The sequence below is a fragment of the Leucoraja erinacea genome, chromosome 7 (genome assembly GCF_028641065.1).
Source record: "Leucoraja erinacea ecotype New England chromosome 7, Leri_hhj_1, whole genome shotgun sequence".
Taxonomy (NCBI): domain Eukaryota; kingdom Metazoa; phylum Chordata; class Chondrichthyes; order Rajiformes; family Rajidae; genus Leucoraja; species Leucoraja erinaceus.
In genome coordinates this window covers 20784234-20792701 of record NC_073383.1, presented here as the reverse complement: position 1 = coordinate 20792701, position 8468 = coordinate 20784234, and the positions used below count along the sequence as shown (strand labels likewise).

Here is an 8468-nt window from a genome sequence, read left to right as displayed (position 1 = left end):
AGGATTAATAGTGAAATACAGCATGGAAACAAGTCCATTGGTCCAATTTGCTCATGCTGACCAACATGCCCCATCTACACTAGTCCCACCTGCCTGCGTTTGCATATCCCCCTAAACCTTTCCTATCCATGTACCTGTCCAAATGTATTTTAAATGTTGTGACAGTACCTGCCTCAACTACCTCCTCTGGCAGCTCGTTTATACCTACCACCCTTTGTGTAAAAAAGTTGTCCCTCAGGTTCCTATTAAAACGTTCACGCTCACCTTAGACCTATGTCCTCTGGGTCTTTATTCCCTACTCTGGGTAAAAGACCCAATCTATTCCTCTCATGGTCTCACACATTGCAACAGCAAAGCATTTTAGATAATGTCCAATTATTTTTTCTGTTCACAATTGCACTGTTGTGATGGATATTTTATTTTCCAACAAATAGTACCTTATCATTGAGGAATTGACTGCAAGAACAATCCACAGGTTTAAAGCAAGAACTAATCCCGTGCTATCAGTGGAATTATCCTTTGGGATAAAATGCCTGGCCTCCCTCACCATACTTAGTCTTGGATTTGGGGGCCTCTATCTCTCATTAAATTACGACACAATTACCTATAAGTAAACCCCATCTGATCCATCCTTCAGGGAGGGCCATCCTTTTAAACCTTACTTACATGTAGTTACAATATCAGTTATGTCCACATCTACAAATAATGCTAAACTCTCATTTCGCCACCCAGTGAGAGCTCGTTGCCAGAATAAATTGTGTTATTCAGCACAAGCTATAAATACTTCAATGTACGGCAAAGAGCAGAAATGAGTCCTAATAGCTTTGCAATATTTGTAGATGTGGACATAACTAACATTGTAACTCCAGGCACAAAGTAAGGTTTAAAGTGATGGCCCTCCTTGAAGGATGGATAAGGACAGATTGGGTTTACTTATTTATTGCGTCTGGTACAAGCCCCAATTTTAAAGCGTCAGATTTTGAAATAAGAGGCCAGCCCCAATTTTAAAGACGGAAACAGGCAGGCCCTACAAGTCCGTGCCGAACAGTGTGTAATAAGACCTGGCCATTGATAATTCCTGGCCACAATTTATTTTTAAATGGCCAAATGTCCTGACCATTCCACTGAAGACATTTTTCTCCCCTCGTATTACCCCTAAACTTCCATTTTGCATTGGGAAAGTCCATTGAAAATGTCGGAATAAGTGTTGGGAAGTCAATTAAGTGTCAAAAACCAGATGGACATAGGTTTACGGTGAAGGGGGCCACAAATAATTGGCCAAAATGTCGGAATGGAGAAATTTTTCTCCCAATTACTCCATTTTGAATTAATAGGAATCTGAGGGGTAGCTTTTTCACACAAAGGGTGGTGGGTGTATGGAATGAGCTGCCAGTGGAGGTAGTTGAGGCTGGGACTATCGCAGCATTTAAGAAACATTTAGACAGGTACATGGATAGGACAGGTTTGGAGGGATATGGGCCAAATGCAGGCAGGTGGAACTAGTGCAGATAATACATGTTGGTCGGTGTGGGCAAGTTGGGCCGAAGCGTCTGTTCCCACACTGTATGACTCTATGATTGGTCATTTAGATAATGAATTGGGGGTGTAAATGGTGTAAGTGGTATGTGACGGTAAAAAAATCCATAACTTCAGTAAACCACTAAACCTTGTATAATAGAACCATTTAAATTCAACTATGTTAGCGTTTAATTTAATTTAATTTAGATTTGCTTTTCATTTCTCGCTTCACGGTTGGAAGCACTTGACTTACTCTATGCTAATGAGATATTGATCTGATTTTTTTTTACCTTGTTTTACTTATAACAAATGATAATTTCACAAATGTTTGGCTTGTTTGCGAATTTAGTCACTTTAAATATTTTCCACTTCAGTGCTTGAAAGAGAAGGTCTTGTGTATGTGCAGCATCTTGGAGGCTGTTTTGATGCCCATGTTATATAACAACCACGTGATATAAATACATCTCGTTTAGTCTAATATTGACACCAAATATTGACACCAAATCTAGTGCATCAGAGCCCTTCCGCATGAATTTGCCCCTCTAGAAGGCAGATCTTTTTGTCAGTTTTAATGATCTGATGAAACTAGCACTTGAAATCCTTGTTTTTATCATTAGAGGGAATTTTTTACAAAATGTATTTGAACCATTGTGAAACGTTGGTTAGGCATCCGTTGCTTGCGTGAAGAATACGGATATCTTCGCCTCAGCTTCTCTCCATATCTAAGCATTCCAGTGAAAACATTAGCTGTTAAAATGGAGATGCAGGAACTGCAGATGCTGGTGTACTAAAAAAGACTCAGCGGGTCAGGCGGCATCCCTGGAGAATGTGGATGTCGGGACCCTTCTTTGGCCTGAGAGCACGAGGGGGGAGAAAGCTGGAAGTGAGGTGGGGGTGGGACAAAGTCCGGCAAGTGATAGGTGGATACAGGTGAGAGGGGTTTTGATTGGCAGATGCTTGGGCAACAGGTGATAAGATGATAAGACAAAAGGTGATGAAATAAGGAAATAAAGGGAGAAGGGGCATGAAATGTGAAGCCAGATGAAGGAGTATAGGTGGAAAGGGATGGGGGAGGGGAGGTGGGAAGAGGATAGGAAAAAAGGGGGTGCGCATCCATGTGAAGCACAGGGAAGAGAGGGGGAAAGGGGGGAATGTTAGTTGGTTAGTTATCTAAAATTGGAGAATTCTATGTTCATACTAATGGGTTGTGAGCTACCCAAGCAAGTATGAAGTGCTGCTCCGCCAGTTTGCATGTGGCCTTACTCTGGCCTAGGAGAATGGGAAGGAGAGTTAAAATAGTTAGCATCCAAGAGACCCAGTAGGCCTTGGCGGGCCGAGTATTAGTGTCAGGCAAAACTGTCTCTAGTCTACACTTAGTCCCGCTGATGTAATGGAGGCCACATCGGGTGCAGTAGATTAGGTCAGAAGAAGTGCTTCAGACCACCAGGGGTGCCGGGGCGATGGCTGCCTTGCTGGCAGTCTGTTTGTTTTTTCATTCGTTTTGTTATTTGTTAGTGTTAGAAGTTTGTTTTAATGTCCTTTGATTTTTTTTATGTGGGGGGAGGGGATCGGGGGAAACTTTTTTTCAAGTTCTTGCCTTGCCGGAGATGTGATTCATTTTCGGATCATATTCTCTGGGCGCTCTGCGGCCTTCCATCGCTGGAGCTGGAAGCCTCCTCGGACTGACTTTGAGCCCTATCGTGGGGCGCGGACTTAACATTGGAGCTGGTCCCTTGCCTGGGATCGCTCCCACCGCGACCACCGCAGATTACCATCAAAAGCTTGCAGTCTTCAGGAGAGGCTAGTCTGGAAGCTCCAACGTTGCGGAACATTCGATCGCCTGGCGTGGGGGAGTTGACATCCCCCCCATGCGGGAGCTGATCGCCTCAACGCGGAGGGTCCGATCGCCGCTGACTACGGAAGTCAAGATCATCCCGTCAACGGGGGCTCGAGGCCCACGGCCGAGGAAGAACTAAGGGAAGGACTTGAACTTTATTTTGCCTTCCATCACAGTGAGGAATGTGTAGGAGTCACTGTGGTGGATGTTCATGTTAAAATGTGTTTTTGACTGATCTGTTGCTTTTAATTGTATGACTGACCTGGCCAATGAAATTCCTCATATGTTGCAAAGCGTACTTGGTGAATAAAGTGTGATTCTGATTCTGATTCTGATTCTGAAGAAGGGTCTCAACCTGAAACGTCGCCTATTCCTTTTCTCCAGAGATGCTGCCTGACCCGCTAAATTACTCCAGCATTTTGCATCTATCTTTGGTGTAAACCAGCATTTGCAATTCCTTCCTGTTCAGAAATATGGCCTATGGCCAGCATTTTATGCTTTTGTTTCAGATTTACAACATCAGCAAGCTTTTGTTTTTTGTAATAGAAAGTAACATAAATGTAATATTTTCCCCAATGTTTGCACTTTTGGAGTTACATGAGCTTCAAAAGTCTGTGATATATAATTCGATAAAAGTATATTGTATTTCTGATGTTATAATGGATTTTGTGTGGAAGCAGATAGACTTGCAATTCGACCAAGTTAAGGGAGAAGTTAAAACGTCTATGATGTTTATTTAAAAGATAATTCTAACTTGGAAAGAGTGATCTGGAATTTCTTTAAGAGCTGTAAACATCGGCCAGGGTTGAACTTGCTCCACTCTTCACTAAATCAAACGGGCATCCAATAAATTGAAATCAGTACATTTTAGTTACTGTGAAGACATTTTGTAAAATTTTGTTTTGCACAGGTAAATACACTCTTGCAATGAAATCATGTATCAAGCATCAAGTATCCTTTATTGTCATTCAGACTTTTCAGTCTGAACGAAAATTTGTGCCTTGCAGTCATAACATAGAATAAAATCAAATCAAAATGAATGAGAACCTACTCAAAGTAGAGTGTCAGGTCTGTGGACAGTATTGACTGCTTCAGAAGCTGCATGATGTCACTGTACACTCTGGAGGAAAGACTTGCAAATATATTATGCCCCTGTAACGAAGGAGAGAGAATAAAGCAAGTTTCAAAATTTATGAATATTATTAAAATGTATCAAGCCAAATACAACGTGAAAGATTCTTTTAGGTTTTGCACATTTCCTTATGATACGGGAGGAGGCGATTCAGCCCATTGTGTCTATGCTGGTTCCTGAAGTATTCTCAGTGGGTGGCACAGTGGCGCAATGGTAGAATTGTTACTTTACAGTGCCAGGGACCTGGGTTCGATCTTGCTGTCTGTATGGTGTTTGTACGTTCTCCCCGTGACCGCATGGGTTTGCTCCAGGTGCCCTGGTTTCATCCCACACTCCAAAGACATGCAGGTTTGTAGGTTAATTGGCTTCAGTAAGTTGCCTTTAGTGTGCAAGGTGGGAAAGTAGGATAACACAAACTAGTGAGCTGGTGATTGATCTGGCTTTGACTCGGTGGGCAGAAGGGCCTGCTTCCACGCTGCATCTAAAATAGATTGAGCTATTTTCATGGCCTGCTGGATCTGCAACAGATCAGGATCATTGAGCTCTTTGAGTTCTTGAGACGAGTCCTATGTTCCTTCCTCACTTTTAGATACCTGGTTCATTTATTGGATGTAACATACCCTGAACTGAATGAAAATTAAACTCACTAGGTGCTTCAAAATTAATTTACAAATATCTTTGCCTTCAATTAAGGGTGGTAGGGTGGCGATACTGTAGAGTTGCTGCCTTACAGCGCTAGAGACCCGTGTTCAATCCTGACTACGTGTGTTGTCTGTACAAAGTTTGTACTCTCTCCCTGTGACCTGCAGGGATTTTCTCCGGGTGCTCTGGATTCCTCGCATACTCCAAAGATGTACAGGTGGTGGGATAATTTGCTGGTAAAAATTGTAATTTGTTCCTAGTGTGTGTAGGATAGTGTTAGTGTGCAGGAATCGCAGGTTGGCGTAATCCTGGTGGGCCAAAGGACCTGTTTTCGTGCAGTATCTCTAAACTAAACTAAACTAAATAATGGGGTCTGAAGAAGGGTTCCAACCTAAAATATCACATTCTTTTTCTCGAAAGACTTACTGAGTTGGAGTCTGCAATTTATTTCTACACATCTTTGCCTCCAGTTAGTTCACCAACTTCCCCTTTACTGCAATCGGTCTGAAGAAGGGTTTCGACATGAAACATCACCTATCCATGTTCTCCAAAGATGTTGCTAGGCCTGCTGAGCTACTCCAGCACTTTGAGTTTTATTTCATCATCTTTTTTTATTATTTTGCCCAATGCCATGTTTAGTCACTTTTTTAAAAAGTTAAAAACTTTTAATGTACATGGATAGGAAAAGTTTAGAGGGATATTGGCCAAATGAGTGCAGATGGGATTAGTGCAGATGGGATATGTTGGTCGGCATTGGTAAGTTGGGCCTGTTTCTATGCTGTGTCACTATGACTCTATGACCTGTCCTGTAACGTTATGTTCATTTTGATGAGTGATAGTTGACACCACAAGGCGTACTAACATTTTAAAGAAATTTGGAGATTGGTGGTTTATGATCCAATACTGCCTAGACTTGCTCATAACAATAATGTGGAATCACAACCACATCACCAGAACAGCTTTCATTGGTTGGTACACAAAATTGCTGGAGAAACTCAGCGGGTGCAGCAGCATCTATGGAGCGAAGAAAATAGGCGACGTTTCGGGCCGAAACCCTTCTTCAGACTGATGGGGGGTGGGGGGGGGAGAAGGAAGGAAAAAGGGGAGGAGGAGGAGCCCGAGGGCGGGGGCATGGAGATGGGAGGAGACAGCTCGAGGGTTAAGGAAGGGGAGAAGACAGCAAGGGCTAGCAAAATTGGGAGAAATCAACGTTCATGCCATCAGGATGCAAGCTGCCCAGGCGGAATATGAGGTGCTGTTCCTCCAATTTCCGGTGTTGCTCACTCTGGCAATGGAGGAGACCCAGGACAGAGAGGTCGGATTGGGAATGGGAGGGGGTTGAAGTGCTGAGCCACCGGGAGTTCAGGTAGGTTATTGCGGACCGAGCGGAGGTGTTCGGCGAAACGATCGCCCAACCGCCGCTTAGTCTCCCCGATGTAAATCAGCTGACATCTAGAGCAGCGGATGCAGTAGATGAGTTTGGAGGAGATACAGGTGAACCTTTGTCACACCTGGAACGACTGCTTGGGACCTTGAATGGAGTTGAGGGGGGAGGTGAAGGGACAGGTGTTGCATTTCTTGCGGTTGCAACGGAAAGTGCCCGGGGAGGGGGTGGTACGGGAGGGAAGGGAAGAAGTGACAAGGGAGTTGCGGAGGGAGCGGTCTTTGCGGAAGGCAGACATAGGGGGAGATGGGAAGATGTGGCGAGTGGTGGGGTCACGCGGAAATGGCGGAGGATTATGTGTTATATTTGCCGGCTGGTGGGGTGAAAGGTGAGGACCAAGGGGACTCTGCCCTTGTTGCGAGTGCGGGGATGGGGAGAGAGAGCAGTGTTGCGGGGTATGGATGAGACCCTGGTGCGAGCCTCATCTATGGTGGCGGAGGGGAATCCCCGTTCCCTGAAGAACGAGGACATTTCCGATGCCCTGGTATGGAATGTCTCATCCTGGGAACGGATGCGGCGTAGGCGGAGGAATTGGGAGTAGGGGATGGAGTCTTTACAGGGGGCAGGGTGGGAAGACGTGTAGTCCAGATAGCCATGTGAGTCAGTTGGTTCGTAGTGTATGTCGGTCAGAAGTCTGTCCCCTGCGATGGAGATGGTGAGGTCAAGGAATGGTAGGGAAGTGTCGGAAATGGTCCAGGTGTATTGGAGTGCCGGATGGAAGTTGGTGGTGAAGTGGATGAAGTCAGTCAGTTGTCTGCGGGTGCAGGAGGTGGCCCCAAAGCAGTCGTCAATGTAACGGAGGTAGAGGTCGGGGATGGGGCCCTGGTACGTATTGAACAAGGATTGTTCGACATACCCGACAAAGAGGCAGGCGTAGCTGGGGCCCATGCATGTGCCCATAGCTACGCCTTGTGTTTGGAGGAAATGGGAGGAGTCAAACGTAAAGTTGTTGAGGGTGAGGACCAACTCCGCTAGGCGGAGGAGAGTGTCAGTGGCTGGGTATAGGTTGCTCCTCTGGTCGAGGAAGAACCGGAGGGCTTTGAGGCCATCCTGGTGGGGGATGGAGGTGTAGAGTGACTGGACGTCCATGGTGAAGATGAGGGGGTGAGGGCCTAGAGAGTGGAATGCGCGGAGGCGGCGGAGAGTGTCTGAGGTGTCTAGAACATAGGTGGGAAGGGATTTGACCAAGGGGGATAGTATGGAGTCAAGGTATGTGGAGATGAGTTTGGTGGGGCACGAACAGGCAGAGACAATGGGTCTGCCGGGAGAGCCGGGTTTGTGGATTTTGGGGAGAAGGTAAAAACGGGCCGTGCGGGGCTGGGGAACGATGAGGTTGGAAGCTTGGTCGGGCAGGGCGTGGGAATTGATGAAGTCGGTGATGGTGCTAGATATGGTGGCCTGGTGCTCGTCAGTGGGGTCATGGTCCAAGGGTAAGTAGGAGGAGGTGTCCGAGAGTTGGCGCGTGGCCTCAGCTTTGTAGAGATCGGCGCGCCAGACTACCACGGCACCTCCCTTGTCGGCTGGTTTGATGACCCAATCTGGGTTTTTGCGGAGTGATTCAATGGCAGTGCGTTCAGAGGGGGAGAGATTGGAGTGAGACAGGGGAGTGGAGAAGTTGAGGCGGTTGACGTCGCGGCGGCAGTTCTGGATAAAGAGTTCCAGAGCCGGGACTTTACGAGGGGGGTTCCACGAGGAGGGGGTGCGTTGGAGACGGGAAAAAGGGTCATCATTGGGGGGCGAGGACTCCTTCCCATGGAAGTGCGCTGTGAGGCGGAGGCGACGGTAGAAGCGCTCCAAGTCGTGGTGGGCGCGGAACTCATTGAGATGGGGACGGAGGGGGACAAAGGTAAGACCTCTGCTGAGGGCAGGACAGCTTTCATTGGTTTATGCTCATT

At 46.3% G+C, this 8468-nt stretch overlaps 1 protein-coding gene across 1 annotated transcript in view; it reads right to left on the bottom strand.

Moving 5' to 3' along the window:
* The window catches only part of pde11a (phosphodiesterase 11a), a 165578-nt gene that overhangs the window by 35954 nt on the left and 121156 nt on the right, over positions 1-8468 (bottom strand). Inside the window, exon 15 of the mRNA XM_055637901.1 lies at positions 4407-4507. Within this exon, the coding sequence (XP_055493876.1) occupies positions 4407-4507 (101 nt within the window). The remainder of the gene's footprint in view (positions 1-4406; positions 4508-8468) is intronic.